Genomic DNA, 20,831 nt, shown 5'->3' on the forward strand with positions numbered 1-20,831 from the left:
ATTATTAAATTTCTACCTTTCTTCTGCTGAATGAGTATGCTTTTCTTAATATGTGTGCATGGACATGTATGTATAAAAGAGGGTGAAAATGAGAAAAGCAACTGTCTTGGGGGATTCCCCCCCCCCATGACCCATCTCCCTCTTTAATACCTTCCCTAAATATTACAGTGCCAAAGGAAAGGCACCTCCTCTTCAGCAATTAAAATCCGAAAGGAGACATGGCAATGAATATATTCCTAGTAAAAACATGGATAAGGTGATGCAAGAATATAAAAAATGGCCTGCTCTGGCAGCAGTGAAAGGAGGCTGCTAATTATTGTCATCTATTAAAATATGCTTTAAATATAAGCAGCAGGGATGAACAGCTTGTTTTTTAAAAGATTTTAGGTGAAAAAGCATGCAGAAAAATGTATTTGTTGTTGATGTGGAGCGAATTTGGATGCATTGGCATATTCCTAGACAGAGAAGATGCTGTCTAAATCAGGGGTGTCAAACTGCCAGCCTCTGGACCGGATGCATCGTAGCGGAACCGCACCCACCCCATTGCTGGCAATGGCAAAAAAGTCAGGATACGTCGTGACACGTCACGTGACATTAAAAGTTTGACACCCCTGGTCTAAAATGAACAAAGCAGTGGAAATCAGCATGAGAGATGGGTGAAACTTTATTCATTTTGAATGCACTTCCACTGCTTGATATGACCCCCAACTGATATTTACTAGAATTAGAAAAAGGAAGCAGGTTGGTTAAGGAATTATTTGAATTCCCAACTTAATTAGGATAAAGTTACATTTACTTGCATACTATGAATTCCCAATATGGTTGGGTCAGCCAATCATGTCTGCCAATCATTCTGCTCTACGTTTAATTTATAATATTATTTCAATGTAAAAATACATTAAGAATTTTACCTATTTTAAAAACATATTTATCTGCATAAATAAACCCTAAGAGGTGTACAGATGGGGTGTATTTCTGGATTTATTTACAGTGTAGATTATAGTCTTATTTATATATACTTGTAAGAATTAATAAATAAATAAACAAGTCACTTTCAGAGACTTTTGAGCAGGCTGGGATAAAATGTCAAAGATTTTATTCTAATGTAATTAAGTTATTATGCATATAAAATAGTAGGAATGGGAATTAGAAAAAAGGCGTGGATAAAATCAGTGAATGAAATATATTGCAATTACATTAAATAAAGGGCGTTTTCCAGAGGTAAAGAAATGCATATAATGGATTTATGGATTGTGCTTCAATAAGTGAACAGTTACTTCTAAAGTGATGAATAATGATCTCAAGTAACCATTCAAATCATAAGTTTATTTTTAGATTCACAAGAAGTTATAGCAAAAAAGAAAACTGCTTGATTAGTGTATTCTATTCCCTACCAAATAGACCAGTATATCACTTCTGATGATGGCATCTGTCAAGAAAATGTTATGGAAATGGAAGAGGAAAGAATTGCTATAAGCCAGAAAATAGATTTACAGAGGGACATGGTGTATAAATCATTATAGCTGCTATTCCTGAGTAAAGAAAAATTAAAAGAAATATTTGCTATTAAAGTAGCACAGGATCTGACTGATTTGTGAGGCACAGCTGCATAAAGCTGGAGAGATTGGGAGTTACATTACCTTCCTGACTTCCAAAAATCCTCCATAAAATAAGAAACTTATTGAAAGGGAAGAGCTGATTTTTCCAATCCAAGTATCGTGGACTTTTTAGGACAAGAATGGCAACAAGAAGTCTCTGGAAGGCAAACTTCATCCATTTTACTCTTAAATTCTTCCAAACAGTCTAAATACTATCTGAGAGTAAAAGGAGAGTGTCAATCTTCCAACGTGTGTTATCAAATGTTATTGCTTGACAGAGAGGATGAAAACAATTTGCTTCTCAAGGTCTATTCCCAGTTCTATTTTTAAAACATACCAAAATGGGGAAAGTAGTGGCAGATGGGGCATTTTCCAGATAGAAATGAAAAAAAATCCCCAAACCTCTCAGAATTGCCCCTTCTGTTTCTATCTTTGTTTAAAACACACCCATGCCCACACACTGACAATAATTATAGTATATTACTAAAATTTAGCTGTTCACTATCTTAGGCTGCTGAAAGATGGAAGTGGGGTCCATGAAACAACAGTTCTTTAAAAATACAAGGATAAGGAATCTCTCCTTCCTGGATTTTGGAACATTGATGAACATTTAACAAGAGGTAGTCTTTGCTTACCGCCCACCTGTTCAGCAACCATTCAAAGTTGTAACAGTGCTAAACAATGGGACTTGGGACTTCCACTATTCCTGCATAATTCCTCTACATCTTGGGTTTTAGCAACCAGAACTGTTGTTGCTAAACATTGTGGTCATGTGATGCACTTTATGACTGTAACTGGCTGACCAACTGCACTCAACATGTAGTCCTCAATGGAACTGTATCTACATGGGAGGGAAATATTAGGCCCAGTACTCTATAACATTTTCATCAACGATTTGGATGAGGGGGTAGATGGGGAACCCACCAAATTTGCAGATGAGACCAAGCTGGCATCAATAGCCAACACTCCAGAAGATAGGCTTAAGATACAGAAGGATCTGGAGAGACTTGAACATTGGGCACTGTCTAACAAAATAAAATTCAGAGGTGAAAAAAGTACATTTAGGCAAGAAAAACCAAAGGCACAGGTATAGTATAAGTGTTATCTGGCTCAATAGTGGTAATTGTGAAAGGATCTCAGTCCTAGTGGACAATCACTTAAATATGAGCCAGCAATGTGCTGCAGCTGCCAAAAAAGCCAACACAGTCCTAGTTGCATTAACAGAGGGACAGAACCAGGATCAGGTGAAATGTTAATACCACTTATAACGCCTTGGTATGACCACACTTGAAATACTGCACCTGGTTTTGGACACCCCAATGTAAAAAAGATGTTGAGACTCTAGAAAGAGTGCGGAGAAGAGCAACAAAGATGATTAGGGGACTGGAGGCTAAAATATATAAAGAACAGTTGCTGGAATTGGGTATGTCTAGTTTAATGAAGAGAAAGACTAGGGGTCTTTCTGATAGCAGTGTTCCAATATCTTAGTGGTTGCCACAAAGAAGAGGGAATCAAGCTATTTTCCAAAGCTCCTGAAGGCAGAACAAGAAACAATGGATGGAAACTAATCAAGGAGACAAGCAACCTAGAACTAAGAAGAAATTTCCTGACTTTTAGAACAATTAATCAGTGGAACAACCTGCCTCCAGAAGTGGTGAATGCTCCAACAATGGAAGTTTTTAAGAAGAGATTGGACAGCCATTTGTCTGAAATGGTATATAGGGTTTCCTGCCTGAACAGGCGGTTGGACTAGAAGATCTCTAAGGTCCCCTCCAACCCCTGTTATTCTGTTATGATTACATCACTTAGCAATGACAAATCCAGTCCCAACTGCCATTGTAACGTGAGGATTACTTGTATGGCTTTTCATGCACAATATTTCAGGATTCTTACAATCATAGTACTTAGCTTGTATCAGTAAAAAACCCTTATGCAACACTTAACTGCTAAAGCACAGTTGTACAGCCCAAAATATTAGTTGCCTGTATACAATTTAAAAGTATGAAGTAACATTCACCTAAAGCCAATTTATTCCCCAAGAACTTTTGAAGTCAAACTCCTCATCTCTTTAAAAGCATGCATTATGGAGAAGAACGAATGAGATGGCATTAGACTCTGCAGCTCAATCGATACTGCACAGATTTATGCTTGATGGATTATGCAAGCAGACAGCACAAGATGTGAGACAAAAATACTTAGAAATGTAGTTCCTGTATCCTAAAACATCTACATTATTTCTGGCAACAATTACTTCATAGTTTATCCAGTCAATATAACAAATTTTCGTCACTGATTGTTCCAGAAAACTGTTCAACCAATACAATGTGCAGGATTCTCATCACTTATAAACATATTAAATATAACAATATATACCACTGTAAGATAATTTAAATGCTACAACAGGCAATATATGTGTAGACGTATATGTATATTTGTTACTTTTAATATTTATCTACTCATTCTAGTTTTGTGAAAAATAATTAAAATCTATGCTTTTATCAGCTTGCTACTTTTCCAATTTCTGGAGGTGGGAATTATTTACAAATGCATGTTGATACATAATCTATTACAGGTAATCCCCAGTTAACTACGATAATTGGGATCAGAATTGTTGCTAGCAACACAATTTTGAAGCACAGTGTCACATGACAGTGCTGCTTAGTGACATTGTTATGGCACTTTTGGATGCTATCGTTAAGCAAATCCTGCAATGTCATTAAACATGACATCACATGGCTGCCATTTGCCACCTGCTGCCAGCTTCTCCATTGATTTTGCTTCTCAGAAGCTGACAGTGAAGGTCCCACATGGCAATCTCGTGACCTTGGGGATGCTTCTGGAACTTTGTTGACCAGTCCTAAGAATGACTCGTTCAGCACCGTCATAACTTAAAAGGGCTGCTGAATCAGTGTTATTGAGGACCACCTGTATACATATTTTAACTAAGACTATATTTGCAATAAAGTATTTTTGATTTGACCATGAAAGTATCATGCATAAGGCTAAGTCACTATTCTATTTGTTGTTTGAATGTAAAAAGTGTGCACATTCATGTAAGACATTCCATCTTTAAGCTAAACATTACAAATATATGCTGTGTACCATTTTTAAAAGGTAATGTTCGGAGTATTCATAATTTCTACTGTTACTTGTTTTCAAATGTATTATTGTAGACCTCAAGTTATTTCAATGAAAAAATATATTTTGATGAAATATTTGCCACAAATTTCTATTCTATCATTGTACAAGTTAATGCGTACCATTATCCTCATCTCATTTCTCTTCTTTCTAGTATTTAAATACCTTATAAATTAGCTTTATAGTACAATAAACATTAATTTCCTGTTCTTAAGAGCATTCATGCTGAAATACCAATTTAAAACAGTGGCTTGCATGCAATTTCCACTACAAATAAAATTATTTTTATCCAATTTGAAAAGTGGAAACATGAGAAGTTACTTACCTATAGATTATACATGCACTGTTCCTACATGTGTCACAATTGGATGTGTCTTGACCAGTCCGATATGAAAGCCTAAGAATATATAATACATTATATTATTAAAAGAATTGCTTCTTCATTGTTTTAAGTAGATGGAGGGATAGAACCCAATTTTAACTTCTTATTCTATTGGTTGTCAGTTTTGTACCTGCATTTAGGCACATAAGAATAGTTACACATTTTGATATTCAGGAAACACAGTTTGTTAATATATTGACAACTGAAATCAAGCTGCCTAAGCATGATTTACACGTTGTGGATTGTACATGCCTGTCACAATGTTTTTATTAGATTTTGTCTATTCAAATGATACATATTGTCCAAAGGGAATGCAGTGACATGATTGCTAAATTTTAGAAGTCATTCAATAAACAAGCTTCATTGTTTTTTGATGCTCAAAAAAATAAAGGGAACACTTAAACAACACAATGTACTGTATTTAATAGTAGGATGTCTTATCTTGTGTTCCCTTTATTTTTATGTGTGTGTGTGTGTGTGTGTGTGTGTGTGTGTGTAGAATTTGTCAAGGCTTTTTGAATGCACCTTGCTAATTAACTCTTTCTTTCTTGCTTTGGCCTGACTCAAGGCTTATCCAGAGGATATAGTTTTATACATACGTGTCCATGCACACAATTATTCAAATTGCTAATAAAGAATTTGGGAGGCTGAGATGATCATTTTGAACTTATGTTCTCATCAGTCAGTCAAGGTGCATTCAAATTACACACACACACACACACACACACACACACACACACACAAACACACACACACACATGTCATTTTGAAATCAACAGTAATTGTCTAATAGAAAGCTCTGATATAGGTTAAAGTCTGGTAAAAATGTAGGTCAAAAACATTATATTTATTTATTGAGAAAAATGATCCAAAGCTGCATACCTGTGTGTGGCTAAAGTATATGATCATCAGTTCATTTGAATGTGAAATTAGAGTGAAATATTTCAATTAATGAGATGTTTCATTTTTGTCATTTGCTTAATTATGCTCTTTTTATCTAGTTTCAGATCATATTTATACAAAACTTCTGAAAATTCAAAAGGTTCACAACTTTAAAGCACTACTGTAGGATGTAATACATCTATACTTAATTCATTGCCCAGATATAACTGTCTTATAAATGTTCTCTGTGCCTAATTTCTATCTTAATTTATTGCAATATGAATAGAGAAATCATTTTAACATTATTTCAGCAATGAAAAAAATCATACAGCAGGAGATTCTAATAATCTGAAATTAAATACTTGTGTTGTGCTTTAATTACAAGTATCAATTCATGTTTGTTGTTTAGAATACAATGGTTAGCAACATCTATTTTCTGAATAATTTTACAATCTATGAATATCTTTTTCCACTTTATGCTTGTATTGAAAATTGTATGAAAATGCAACCATATACAAACTATTAGGTGAAACCAAGAACCTTCTGTGAGTGACCAATCAGGATGGCCAGTGAACTGTCCCAAGTCCCTTACCACAGCTGTTGCTTCACTGCCCCAAAAGCAAAGAGCAATATTGGCTTTTTGGGTTGTTGTGTGAGGATACAGCTAGATACAGACTAGTGGTGCTGCTGCTCCTAGGGAAAAGTGGCTATAGGAAAATACTTAGAATAGAACAGTAGGCATAGCAACAGATCCTCATTTAATGTCAACTTTCTTGGGCTGTCCTTGTACCTATACTTTACAGTTATGATACTGAAACTGCTCTAGTTGAAACAAAACAATATACATGGGAGGGTATAAATGATAGGGATGAGCCACTAGATGTCCAAGATAGAAAATAAAATTTGGGCCTTATTTATGGCAGATTGGATGTCATCCATGACGTCACCCAGTATCAGTATGTCACATTCATTTCAAATGAATATTATATTGTTCATTTTCATAACTACCCAAGTTTTCCTGAAAATAAGACCCAATCTTTTTTTTTTGCCTCCAAAAGAGGCACCAGGTGTTATTTTCGGGAAATGACTTTTCCACTCATCATGCTGTGGTGGCACCAACAGCTCCCCCCAGCTGGCCCACTTCTTCTGCAGCCAAAAGAAAATGTCTCTGCAGCTGAGAATGAAGCTCTGGCCTGCTTTTTGCTATCAGAAGCCTTTCCGGAAGGCCTCTGACAGTGAAATGCAGGCCAGGGGGACACCAGAGAAGTGGGCCGGTGAGAGGCAGGTGTTGATTCATGGGAGGCCTGGCTGTAACAGTAAGTGGTGCAGGTTCGTGGGGCACCTCCACCCCAGCTTGATTTTTAGGCATGCGCCTTGCCCCAAAACTAAGGTTTATTTTTGGGGTAGGGCTTATTTTTGGGGAAACACAGTACAGAACTTTCAGCTACACTAATTTCTATTAGCTGCACAAACATTTGGGTGAAAAAACCAGCACTAGTTCCAGTTATGGCAAGACACACAAAAATATCATTTGAAGGCTAGAAATATGATGTCCAGTGTTATTGCTAATACCAGGGATGTATTCTTCTACCACAGGACTCCCAGAATTGGGTTCAGATTTAGGGATGCTTTAAGTATTATTAGTATTTGCAAAGTGGTAAGAGTATTGGGTTCTTAACAGTATTGGGGTTCTTCCCCAATAGTGGGCTGCAATTTTTACATCCCTGCTTTTATTATATCATGACATCATTTTTCAGACCAAGAGGAATGTATACATGTAAACAAAATATAACACCCCCCCCCAAAAAAAAACACCTCCCACCCTTGTTAAATCAATCAGGCTATAATCTTTAATTTAAGCCTTACTTAAATTAAGTAAGAAAAGGCAAAATACTTATGTACATATTATGTAGCCTTGAAATATGACAAACTCTGAAACAAAGAAGCTATGCTTAATATTCTTGGCAGTCATAATAATTTCATGGATATTTATATATTGTCTTGCTTTGACTTTTATTTATGAGTAAGTTAGAGGCTGCATCATTTTAAATCCAGTTAAGAATCCAAAGAAGTTTAAATGTGGCATCAGGTAGAAAAATGGCCTTTAAATTTGCTTTCGTAAAATTTCCCAATTTATGTAGCCATAAATTATCCTTTTATTTTGGTTGAGCTGTCAGATATACAACTATAGGGAAAATGAAATAGTTCCTTGCCCCTAAAGCTCTATTTTTATTCAGAGGAAAATTGGAGAATACACTACACTCAATTGCTGTATTTCTTTTCTTAAATTAACCTCTTATTTCTTTTCAAGAAAATTTCTTTTCTTGTGAAAGTAGATAAGGTTTCAATATGGTGTTTGCTGTTGAATAGAAAATTAGAAAACTGACTTTACAACTTGGATCACTTGCCTTTCTGGCTCACAATACACAGTAACAGTGGTTGTCCTGAGCTCAGATACATTCAGTTTATCTTATAATGGTCACAGACTAGTTCAATCTGAGAAATATTTTCTAATTCTAACTGAAGATGCACAATACTGTACAGTACCAAAGAACTTCTGCATGTATTACATTCCAAAGGTATTGTGTGGCTTAGGTCAAACCTTTCAGATGGCTGATTATAACCTCAAACTAACCAGCTCCAGGAATTCCCATCCATAGCTCCCAATATCAGGTATCATGCTACACATTTTCCTAAATTCATTGAACTTTCCATTTGACAGAATAGTTTAGTTGACTCCAGAAACAAGGGGCAAAATTTCTGTCCAGGCACCCCACACAACCCAGTGTGCTTTAGTCAAATGAGTCTGGGTGATTCATGTCAATTTTTATTGTAACATCACAACTGACAATTGGATGAACTTAAATCATTTACATAATTATACAAGTGACATAAAATTTATGGCTTATGATGTAAATTATGATTTAACCAATATGTGGCTTAATGGATAGCTATTCCTGATTACCACGAGGTTTTTATATATTCTTTAAATGTTCTGAAAAGAGTTCATGCAAACGTAGCTTTAGTTCAGCTTCCCTTAGAAATATAATGGGCCAGAAATACAAGCCTTTCCTTTTTCACATAACTGTACAGCTAGTTCAAACAGAAAAAATCTGAGTCTGAATCATAGGAAAATAGTCTTTCTGTGGTCTTTAGCATAACAACTTATGTGAAGAACTAGGCCCAGGATAGGATTATTTCCTTCAGAAGCTGGACCCAATGTCATCTTAAATGGAACAGCTAGCTGAATAAAAAGCATGCTTGTCATAAAAAAACTTTCTCTAATGAAATCCCCATTCTGGTCCAGTATAAGCTTTCATATTTAGGATTGATGCTGAAGGAGCTTAGGGCTCTTTTTGCTTTCCCTGGACACCTGAACTTAAGAACATTTACTAGACCACTGCTGTGCATTATAATACAGTATGTTCAATATAGGGAAGTTTCTAATATATTTGTCTCTGGCTAATAAACTTTTAGAGCAATATTTTCTCAGACCTTATCAGTAATTAGCCAGAAACTGAACAATGTAATTACAATCACTCAGGTCTTACTCAAGAAGAAATGGTTGCATAACATATTCTATTGAATCCTAGCCAAATTAATTTAAACAGAAATTACTTCATTTTCAAGGTTAGGTACACTGATAAAATTAATGGTATAACTTATACAACAGTTTCAGAAATATGTTATCAGTGAGAATCCCCAGCTGAATTAGTTCTTTAGCTGCTCAGTGATTATTCTATTTCATGAACTGTGGCTAAAAGCTCCTGCCCAAATGCAGAAATTAATAACACCCTAATTACATAAATAAAAACTTTTTTGTCCAATTAGATTCTAGAAAACATTGGTGGCCCATTTTGGGGTCAGTAATGCTAAATCACAAATTATGTTTTATTTAGTTCTAATTACAACTTGCTACAATGAACATCCCATTTTAAGTATGGTAAAAATGGTAAATATCACCATCCAAATAATGATTATAAATATTACTACCTCTTATCTTGTATGGGTTGGAAAAATGGAGTCATTTAAATACGTTTTTAGTTACACTGCTATCTGTGCAGTTAAGAAAAAATAATGCAGGTAATCCTCACTTAACAACTATTTGCTCACTGTTCAAAATTACGAGTGTTGAGCAATCTGTGCCTGAACTTACAGCTGTTGCAGCACTCCCTGTCACATGATTGCGATCTGGCCCTTGTCAACCTGCCCTAGGATCATGTGATGGTCCTTTGCAATCTTCCCTACTGGTTTCCCCAAAACATCAACAGATAAACACGTAGGGAGGGCCACAAACTGCTGCCTGATTCTTGAGGGCCGGCTGAAAAAGTCTTGTCTTGAAATCCAAGCTTGAGTTTTGAGATGGGACTTATTTCATCCACCCTCGAGAACAAAAATGCTGCCTGACTGATCCTTGGGATCAGGGTGGGATGGAGTCTCTCTGGCAGACAGGAAGAAAACTGCAGCGCTGGAGTGGAAAAAAGAAGCTCGGAAGACAAAGGTTTTCCCCTGCCCAATGCTTCAGTTCCCTTCTGCACGTGGAAGGAGCTTTCTGTACCCCTTTGGCAGGCAGTTTTCTATCTGTCCATTTAATAGTGATTTAATAGTGATTAGATAGTGATTCTATTTCAGATGATGTTTTTCCATACAGCTTCAGATCATCCATGTAAAGGAGGTGGGACAGTCTGGCAGATGTTTTTGATGTTTGATAGCCATGTCCTGAGTTATTCAGTATTGTTGACAGAGGAAACAGTGCAATAACAAATAGTAGTGGTGATAATGAATCTCCTTGAAATATTCCTCTCTTGATATTAACCTCTCCTAGTCTTTCACCATTGATCTGCAACTGTGTCTTCCATTGTGCCATCGATCTTTGCATAAATTTTCTGATGTTTCTACTGACTACTATTATTTCAAGGCACTTGATTATCCAGTCATGTGGCAGAGAGTCAAATGCCTTTTTGTAGTCAATCCATGCCACATTCAGGTTGGTCTTCCTTTTCTTGCGGTTTTCCAAGATCATTTTGTCTATTAGGAGTTGATCTTTTGTTCCTCTGCTATTGGGGCGGTTTCCTTTCTGTTCGGGTGGAAAGAAATTGTTTTCAACTAGATGCTGTTGTACTGCAATCAGCTACTACACCAGTTAGCAATTTGAAAGTTGTTGGTAAGTAGGTAATTGGCCTGTAGTTGCATGGTGTTGCCCCTTTTGCTGGATTTTTCATTATTAGGTAGGTTTTCCCAGTTGTTAGCCACTTTTCAATTTCTCCTCGAGTATATTGTTGAACTGCTTGGCAATGAGTGGGTATATAACAGTTAGGATGTTTCAACCCAAATCCATGCAGTGTTCATCTTCACCTGGTGCTGACCAATTTTGATCTTTCTTGCTCTTTTTTCTGCCATTTTTGTTGTTATTACTAGTTCTTTCATTTCAACTTATGTTTTATTTGCATCCACCTCTTTTAACCAAGCCGCATCCTTGTTGTGTTTCTTTGGGTTATCCCACATTTGTTTCCAAAACTGCACTGTTTCTTCCTTGTCAGTTACTGACTGATTCATTGCAGTTTCTCCATTGATGTATTGGTAGAAACGTTTCTGATTGGATTGTAATTGGAGGTTCTGCCTATAATTTGCAATTCGAGCTTCGTGTCTACTGATTTTCTGGCTATAGCTGTTATTTGCTGCTTTATTATTCCCAGTGCTTCCTTGATCTTCCTTGTTTTTAAGTGGTATTTCTTGATTAGGTATTCTTTGGTCTTGTTCTTCAGCTTCTTTTCTTTCATCTCTTCTAGCTTGCTTGCATGTGATTTTAACTTGCTGATCTTATTTTATAGTCTAACCTTCCATTTTTTGTGGTGCACTGTTTGTTTTTCTTCTTTGTTGATTTTGCATCCCAGGTATTCAGTTATAATTGCAGCTGTGCTGTACATTAGTTGGTTTGTTTCTTGCAGTGAATTGGTGCTTATACTTGATATTGCAGTATTTGCATCTTTTAATGCTTGTGCTAGCTGTTTCTTTGGAACAAGCTTCAATGCAGGCAGCCTTATTCTGTTGTTTTTATGCTGTTCTAAATGCTCAGTTATTCTTTGTTTCAGTTCTTTCATTTCTTTAGTTAGAGGGCTTTGTTCTTCCTGAAGAAGAGGTGCCTGGTTTCCAAATGAGAGCAGTTGTATATCTCTGCTGGATTCCTTCACTGCCAACTCCCCTGACTTGCCTCTACATTCTGAATTACTTCTGGCAAGGCTTTGATTTCTTTGCCCTGGGTAACCTTTGCAGTTCGCCCAATGAGTTTTTATCAACTTGCAAGAAGATTAAAGCAATGTACTTTTTCCAAGAGTCCTTTGAAAAGTATTTAGATGTGATTGGTTCAAATTATAGTATCTTGATTGCTAGCAACATGAGGTGGATTTAGTAATGTTACACTTTTGTCAAGGTCACCCCACTGATTATTATATAGGGCACAGAGAATGACCTTGAAGGAGGAAGAAGAGCACCTACCAAAGAATAGTCAGATAAGCAGGGTTTGAGTCTGGGCCAAGAAACTAATTTGAGAAACCATCTCGGAAAAGCACTTCCCTAGTTCACATAAAGTGACAAAGAAAGAAACTCAATAAGACTTGCAAGACTTTCTGTAGCAGTTATAATAAAACCAAACCAAAGCATTGGTTTCAAAAGTATCTTATTCAGCGTTCTAGTTTTTAATCTTTAAAGCCCTCTGTGGCTTGGTACTACAGGTCCTCAGAATCATCTTCCCTACTAAGATCAGCTTTACCTGTGTGCCCATCCTAGAAATTGTTGCTGAATGTTGTAAGGTAAAGGAGGGAGGCCTGGAGGCACACCTCAGCATGATGGATGACTATATAAATGTTTTATATAAAATAAACAAATGCTATAAAATATCTTACCTTATTTTACATTAAATAAATGTATGTATGTTGTATCTTACCATGAGTTAAATAAAGGGCAACGCATTATTTATTTATTTATTTAATTTGTATACCGCCCTTCTCCCGAAGGACTCAGGGCGGTGAACAGGGCAATACATAAAAACAAGATACAAAAATTTAAAATTATTAAAAAGTAATTAAACAGTGCCCATAATAAATTAATACAGATTAACAGTTAAAATCCATTTATAAAATCCAACCCCGTCCCATCAGGCCAGGCCAGCTTGTTCAAAGAGATGGGTTTTAAGATCGCGCCGGAAGGAGCGGAGATCGGGCGCCATCCGGAACTCGACCGGAAGATGGTTCCAAAGATCCGGTACACCCACAGAGAACGCCCTCCCCCTGGGGGCCACCAGTCGGCATTCTTTGACCGGTGGCACCCTGAGGAGGCCCTCTCTGTGGGAGCGTAGTGGGCGGAGGGAAGTTGACGCCGGCCGCAGGTGCTCCCCAAGGTATTCCGGACCCATGCCATGTAGGGCTTTGTAGGTCATTACTAACACCTTGAACCTCACCCAGAAGACAACTGGAAGCCAATGCAGCTCGCGGAGCAAAGGTGTGACATGGGAGTGTCGGGAAACTCCCAACACAACTCTCGCGGCTGCATTCTGTACCAATTGGAGCCTCCGAGTGGTCTTCAAGGGTAGCCCCATGTAGACAGCGTTGCAGTAAAGACGAGAGGTCATGAGCGCATGAGTGACCGTACGTAAGGCATCCCGGTCTAGATAGGGCCGCAACTGGCGCACCAGGCGAACCTGGGCGAAGGCCCCCCTAGTCACAGTTACTATATGGTCTTCTAAGGAAAGCTGTGAATCTAGGAGGACTCCCAAGTTGCGAGCCCTATCTACAGGGGGTAATAACTCACCTCCCATAGTGAGGGGTGGGATATCCTGAATATCCCAAGATGCCGGTACGCACAGCCACTCAGTCTTGTCAGGGTTGAGTCGAAGCCTGTTCCTCCCCATCCAGACCCGGACCGCCTCCAGGCAACGGGACATCACGTCGAGGGCATCACTGGGGTGGTTTGGGGTCGAAATGAAAAGCTGGGTATCATCAGCATACTGATGATACCCAACTCCAAAACCACGAATGATCTCACCCAGCGGTTTCATGTAGATGTTGAACAGGAGAGGCGAGAGGACCGACCCCTGAGAAACTCCACAAACGAGAGGCCTCGCGGTCGACCTCTGCCCCCCTGCCAACACCGACTGCGAGCGTCCCAGGAGATAGGAGAACCACTGAAGAACTGTGCCTCCCACTCCCAATCCCCTGAGGCGCCGCAGCAGGATACCATGATCGATGGTATCGAAAGCCACTGAGAGGTCTAATAGGACTAGGACAGAGGAATATCCCCTGTCCCGAGCCCTCCAGAGATCATTCACCAGCACGACCAATGCCGTCTCCGTGCTGTACCCGGGCCTGAAGCCCGATTGGTACGGGTCTAGATAATCCGCTTCATCCAGGGCCAGAGGGAGCTGATGCGCCACCACACTCTCAACAACCTTTGCAAGGAAGCGAAGGTTGGAGACCGGACGAAAGTTATTTAGCACAGCCGGGTCCAAGGCAGGCTTCTTGAGGAGAGGTCTTACCACCGCCTCTTTCAAGGCGGCGGGAAAACTACCCTCACTCAAAGAGGCAGATATAACCGCCTGGAACCAGCCTCGTGTCCCCTCCCGGGCTGCATAAACCAGCCAGGAAGGGCACGGGTCCAATAAACATGTGGTGGAGCTCAGCCTCCCCATAATCCTGTCCACTTCCTCCGGAGTTACAGGATCGAACTCCTCCCAGGTAACATTGACAAGACCGCTCGTGTCCTGATCGTCCGACGCTGCCCAGTCGGAGTCCAAACCGGTCCGAATCCAAGCGATTTTGTCCGACAGATGTTGACTATGCCTGCTTTTTATAACACTATCTTTTTTCAACTGATGGTGGATCTGGACTGCTTATGTAATGTATTACTGTGTTAGTATTGATGTGATTGATGGTTTTACTTATTTAAATTTCCTGATCATTTAAGGTGGGGCAGCATAGAAATGGGATATAAACAAATATTTACTGTCTTTTCATTACTGAATTAGCATAGCACTATTGTGTTTTCTTAATTCTGAGGTTGGGCCATGCTTCATTCAGGTTTATAACTGGAGAACCTCTAAAAAAAGGATTAGAAAACAGATTTAAATAGCCAAATCCTGGATGTAAGTGTAATATAGCATGTTTGTTAGGAATCTACTGAAACAACTTTTAGACAAAGTTCTTATTTACATGCCTTGTTAATATAAACATTTTATCTGGTACCACTGCTTGTATTTTCTATAAGAGAGATAGTCTAGTTGTTATTTCCATATTGATTTGGGAATTCCTTTTTTATTGCTATTTCTGAAATGGGAAGAAGTTTGCATTTTTGGCATGGTTACAAAAATTAATTGCCAGTAGATGCAAAGATTATTATCTTCCTATAGATAATGTGGAAGGGGAAAAATAGCTACTTTTTCATAAAGAGAAGTAAACAAAGACTCATATTATCCTCTTCAAATATATAAAGCTTACATTGTAATCCCAATTTTTAATAAAAATTAACTACACAGATCATGCCAATACAAAACAGATTACGCCAAACCAATCTTATTTCATTCATTGATAAAGTGACTAAATTAGTAGACCAGCAAAATGCTGGGGACATAGTATACTTAGATTTCAGTAAGGCATTTTATAAAATAGACCACAACCTGTTGTTTAGTAAGCTAGAAAAAGGTGGGATAGACAACATCACCACCAGATGGATTTGTAGCTGGCTGACAAACCATACTCAATGACTAGTCCTCAATGGTATTACATCCACATGGAGGGAAGTAAGCAGTGGGGTACCACAAGGCTCCATCTTAGGCCCAGTACTCTTTTAATATCTTCATAAATGAATTCTATTCTATTCTATTCTATTCTATTCTGTACGTTTCCACAATGCAAGCATTAATTACTATCATCTTCATATGCATCACTGATTTTGTCACTGAATTTGTCAAGAATAGGTACAACAATTCATTTAATAAAGTATTTACAGTACATAATAATAGTCCAGCTGGATCAGGCCAAAGCCTGTCATATTTCACTATTTTGTTTTTCACAATGACCATTCTGATGCTTCTCAAATATTCCCAGGCATAAGGTGAAGAACTACCCTCTAGCATTTGGAGGCATCTCCAATGTGGAGGAACCATTGAATCTCAAAACCAGTATCTCTTGAAATACATAGGCTCCATGAATTTATGCATCCAAGTTAGTGGTCTTCACTATGTCTTGGGATAATGAATTCCACTTATGTGCTATGTAATGTTTGTTTAGAAATTGTTTCAATCAATTTCACTGGCTGGTGGTTGGTTCTAATAGCTAAAGGACAAATATGTTTGTTCACTTTTTCTATACAACGCATGATTTAATCTCTCTTGATCGTATCTTTCCTCTTATGTTCTAAACATTTTACCCTTCACTTAGTTATTATTACTTTTTTCCCCTGCTGGTTATAAACATTTCAAAACCACAATTGGAAACATAAAATTAAGAACTTTTGTTTCCATCTGCCCAAATTTACTTTACTTAAATTACTATCTGGCTAACAATTCACTTCGTTCAAAAAGTGCCTTACAGAGAGCTCTTTACAATCATACATTTATCCACCTAAAATAAAGTAGCTTATTATCTGCAAATTTGGTTAGCAAAAGATTACAAACTAAAAGCAGAAATCCCAGAACAGATCCTTGAGGGACACATATTCTTTCTCTGCATTCAGGATAATTCTTTTCTTTTTCTTTTTCTTTCTGTTTTAATCAACCCATGAAACAGGTCCTCTTATCTCAAGACTGCTAAGTGTTCCATGTACAATTTATTTACTTTCTCTCTTTTCTCTATACCCATCTTGAACATTTTTTTGTTGACTAAATGTCTAACCACTTCTCTACCTGGTTTTCTGGTTAAGATATATTTAAAGATGTTCTGTTTGGCTCTCTCTCTCTCTCTCCCCCTCTTCCCCCCCCCACACACATTCACTAAATTTATTTTGACACTTCATTTCTGAAGGTGGGAATTTAGTTTGATGTTTCAGCTATAAGATCTATTTCTTAGGGTGAAGCTATTCTGGAGCAACTCAAGTTTCAAAAATAGGTACAGATAGTCCTCAACTTAAGACCACAATTGAGTCCAAAATTTCTGTTGTTGTGCCCCATTTTTTTTACCTTTCTGGCCACAGTTAAATGTTGTTAAATTAGTAATATGATTGTAAAGTGGCTTTGCTTGTCAGAAGGTCGCAAAAAATGATCACATGATTCTGAGACATTGACCATCATAAATATGAATCAGTTGCTAAGGACCTGAATTTTGATCATGTGTCCATGGAGATGCTGCAATCGTGATAAGTGTGAAAACCTGTCATAAGTCACTTTTTCAGTGCTATTGTAACTTTGAATGGTCACTAAATGAATGATTATAAGCCAAGGACTACCTGTAAGTTCCAATAATTTTAGATACCAAATATTTGAATTATATGCTAGAAACTTTTACACTGATGTTCATCTCTGACCAAACTCTTCTCAGCATTAATTGTATAGTGGTTTCTATTTCTATTTTGGCTTAATGATTACTTTTTCCATTACAAAATGAAACAAAAGGCAATAGAAGACCTTTACTTTTGGCTAAGTGTATTCTCTAAACAAATGTATTGTGTTTACATATCCCAATAATTAAACAGTATGATTAAGAACAAAACCCACAATAGTTATGCAATGTCTCACTTAAGAGAAGTTCAGTGAATTCTGATTACAATAGTAATTTCTTTGGCTTATGCTCATTTTCGCCATCTAGTGGCCCATGCGACTTTTTGGCCTGAAATTAAAATGTGCCAGGTCTGTTCAGGTATTTGTGGTATACTACAAATCTCTGATATCAGAATTCACAATGGCAATATAGCCATAACATACTGTATATAAACTAAAAATCAAAAGATTTTTCCACCAAGGTTCAAGCATACTTTATATGACTCAAGAAAAAAAAACCTGCTCTGGATTCAAAGTACCATGTTGCAAATGGTTGTTTCACTAGTCAAATTTCTCAAAATTTTGGAAATTACTTTTTTTTCCTTGAGAAATTCTAGGGAAAGACTTCTTGTCAACAACATATACCCACTATTCTATGCTTCACAGGATTTTACATGCAGAGAAATAAAGAACAAACATACATTCATTTCAATTCCAAATGAAAATTTCAAATTACTAACTAGTAGATTATGTAGATTATTTTTATAGAACAACATCGAATTGTGTAAAATAGGTATATACATCTTCAGCTGTGCCATGGAATGTTGTGTGAATTATGCCATGGTATAACTTAGACAATTGAAAAATGGGAGGAAGGTACACAAGCAGATTTAAAAACAAGATGGGGTGAAAATAACGATACATTAAACCTTAGCTCACACATTTTTATAGTGAGTCCCCAGATCTGCACATTTTAGTTAAAATCTTGTTTTTTAAAGAGATGTGTGAGCAAAACCTCTCACAGAAATCTCTACAATACATTTCTCATACACACACACACACATACAGAAGAAGTAATCTGTGTATAGTAGTATATAGATAAAAATCAGCAAGAAAATTGGATGAGTATACTGGGGCACTAATCAAGTATAGGTTGTCCATTGATATAATAACCCCAAGTTAGTAACGGGGCTATTCTTCATTCTGAGAATAGGAGTTAAAAGTCTTATTCATACTCAGCTGAAATTAGAATGCAGTGTTAGAATTCATGTAAAATCTGAAATCCTATTAATGTTCAGCAGAATCAATGTAATTCCTGGGATGACACTTCAAAAGCTGGATAAATATTTGATAACATTCTTCCAGCACCTCATGTATTGTCTGTTAAATTATCCAATGATTCTGTGTATGCAGGTGCACATATTGTATATGTTTCTAGATAGCCTAACACATGTACTTATTTGGAATTTAAAAATTCTCTTAATTGAAGAGCTGTATTGTAACTGTAAGAACTGATTTGGGGGAAGGGAGAAAGGGAGAGGGAAGGAGGGAGAGAGAGAGAATGAGAATAAAGGTGGTGAGGATATATATATATATATATATATATATATATATATATATATATGTGTGTGTGTGTGTGTGTGTGTAAATTACTAACAAAGAATTAAAGGGAAACTGAGATGCATTTCTGACTCCTTAGTCGTCATCAGTCAGCTATACCCTTCTGAGATTCGAACCTGGGCTGATTGCATACAAGGCAGTGTTATTTATATATATATATATATATATATATATATATATACCGTATATACTTGAGTATAAGCCGACTCGAGTATAAGCCGAGACCCCCAATTTCACCCCCAAAAACTGGGAAAAGTTGTTGACTCGAGTATAAGCCGATCCGCCGTTCTGCATGCCTCGGAGGCTGGATCCGCGCTCTGCAAGCCTCTGGGATCCTGGGAGGCCTAATGCAAGCACCAGCCCGCCTGCCTCAGGTCTCCCCCACCCCCAGATACTGGGCTTCAGCACAGCTGGCTGTCTTGCCAAAGAGAAACATCTGGGAAGGAAAACTCTGTCTTACCTCTTTCCCAATTCTGCCTCTGCCCTTCCTCCTACCAAGGTGTTCTGGGACTAGTTCCCTAGCCTTTTGGAGCTTTTGGTGTTCGCCCATCAGCTGTCTACGGGGAGGCAACAAAGCTGCCTCTCTAGGCTTTGAGAAAAGGCCCCTTGCACAAAAGGCAGCTTCAGGACGAGCTTCCAAAAACCCTTTCCTTCCTTAACGCCCTCCCCACCTTCCCCCAGAAAGCCATATTTCTTTTTTTTTTTATTGAAATTTTTTATTGAAGTTACAATATTATCCCCTCCCCAACCCACCCCAGAACCCCTCCCCCTCCCCCATATTTCTTCAATAACAAAAACATAAAAAGCTGGTTGGGATGTACTCGCTGATTTCCCCCCCCCCTTTTTTTAGATGCTAAAACTAAACTCTCCCTCTGCCTTCCAACCAATATCCCTTTTTAAAATCTTACCTTGGCTCCAGATGGAAGAGTAGAGGAACTAAGCTAGTAAGGAGAGAATTTTTTTCTGCAACTTTTTACTCCTGAAGTAGTAGTAGTAGTAATAGTAGTAGTAGGAATAATAATAATAAATCCCTAAAAGTTGTGCCAGAAAATGGAGGACGCTGGGTCTTTGCAAGTTTTAGCTGTCTGTCAGACTGCCTGAAAAGGGCGGCCTTCAGGCAGCCAGGCAGACAGCTAAAGCTTGCAAAGACCCAGCGTCCTCCATTTTCTGGCATAACCTTCGGAGATTACTTTAAAAAAAAAAAACCAAAAAAAACCTTCAGAGGAAAAACAGCTGCAGAAACATTTTGTCTCCTTGCTGGCTTGGTTCATCTACTCTTCAGCCAGGAGGGAGTCCAAGGCCTAGAGAAGGAGAGCTTTGCAGCATCCCTATGGACAGCTGATGGGCAGACAGCTGAAAGAAGCAGGCAGGCAGGGCGCGGAGGAACGGAGACCTGCAGGTCTCGGACTGCGGTGGCTTGGGAGAGGTGCGCGCGATCCCGGAAGCACCAAAGCCTCGGCCGCGCACAAGTCCTCGGTAAGTTTTTTTGTTGACTGGAGTATAAGCCGAAGTGGAATTTTTCAGCCCAAAAAGTGGGCTGAAAAATTCGGCTTATACTCAAGTATATACGGTATATATATATATATATATATATATATATATATATATATATATATATATATATATATCCCCAAATTTATACGACATATAATGGTACTGTGGTCGTTAATTGGCTCTGGGAGGCATGTTGAGTACCAAAATCAATGAGTAGCAAACAAATTTTTCTCATAAGTAATTATGTAGTGAC

At 37.9% G+C, this 20,831-nt stretch overlaps 2 protein-coding genes across 4 annotated transcripts in view; one reads left to right on the forward strand and one right to left on the reverse strand.

The window, feature by feature from the left end:
- Positions 1-20,831, forward strand: part of DOCK1 (dedicator of cytokinesis 1) — a 443,954-nt gene that overhangs the window by 165,379 nt on the left and 257,744 nt on the right. The window lies entirely within an intron of this gene.
- Positions 1-20,831, reverse strand: part of INSYN2A (inhibitory synaptic factor 2A) — a 97,800-nt gene that overhangs the window by 46,459 nt on the left and 30,510 nt on the right. For both annotated transcript variants that reach the window (XM_081328494.1, XM_081328493.1), the window contains exon 5: positions 5,062-5,133. In XM_081328494.1, the coding sequence (XP_081184620.1) occupies positions 5,062-5,133 (72 nt within the window). The remainder of the gene's footprint in view (positions 1-5,061; positions 5,134-20,831) is intronic.

This window comes from Vipera berus, assembly GCF_964194415.1.
Source record: "Vipera berus genome assembly, chromosome: 5".
NCBI classification, from domain to species: Eukaryota; Metazoa; Chordata; class Lepidosauria; order Squamata; family Viperidae; genus Vipera; species Vipera berus.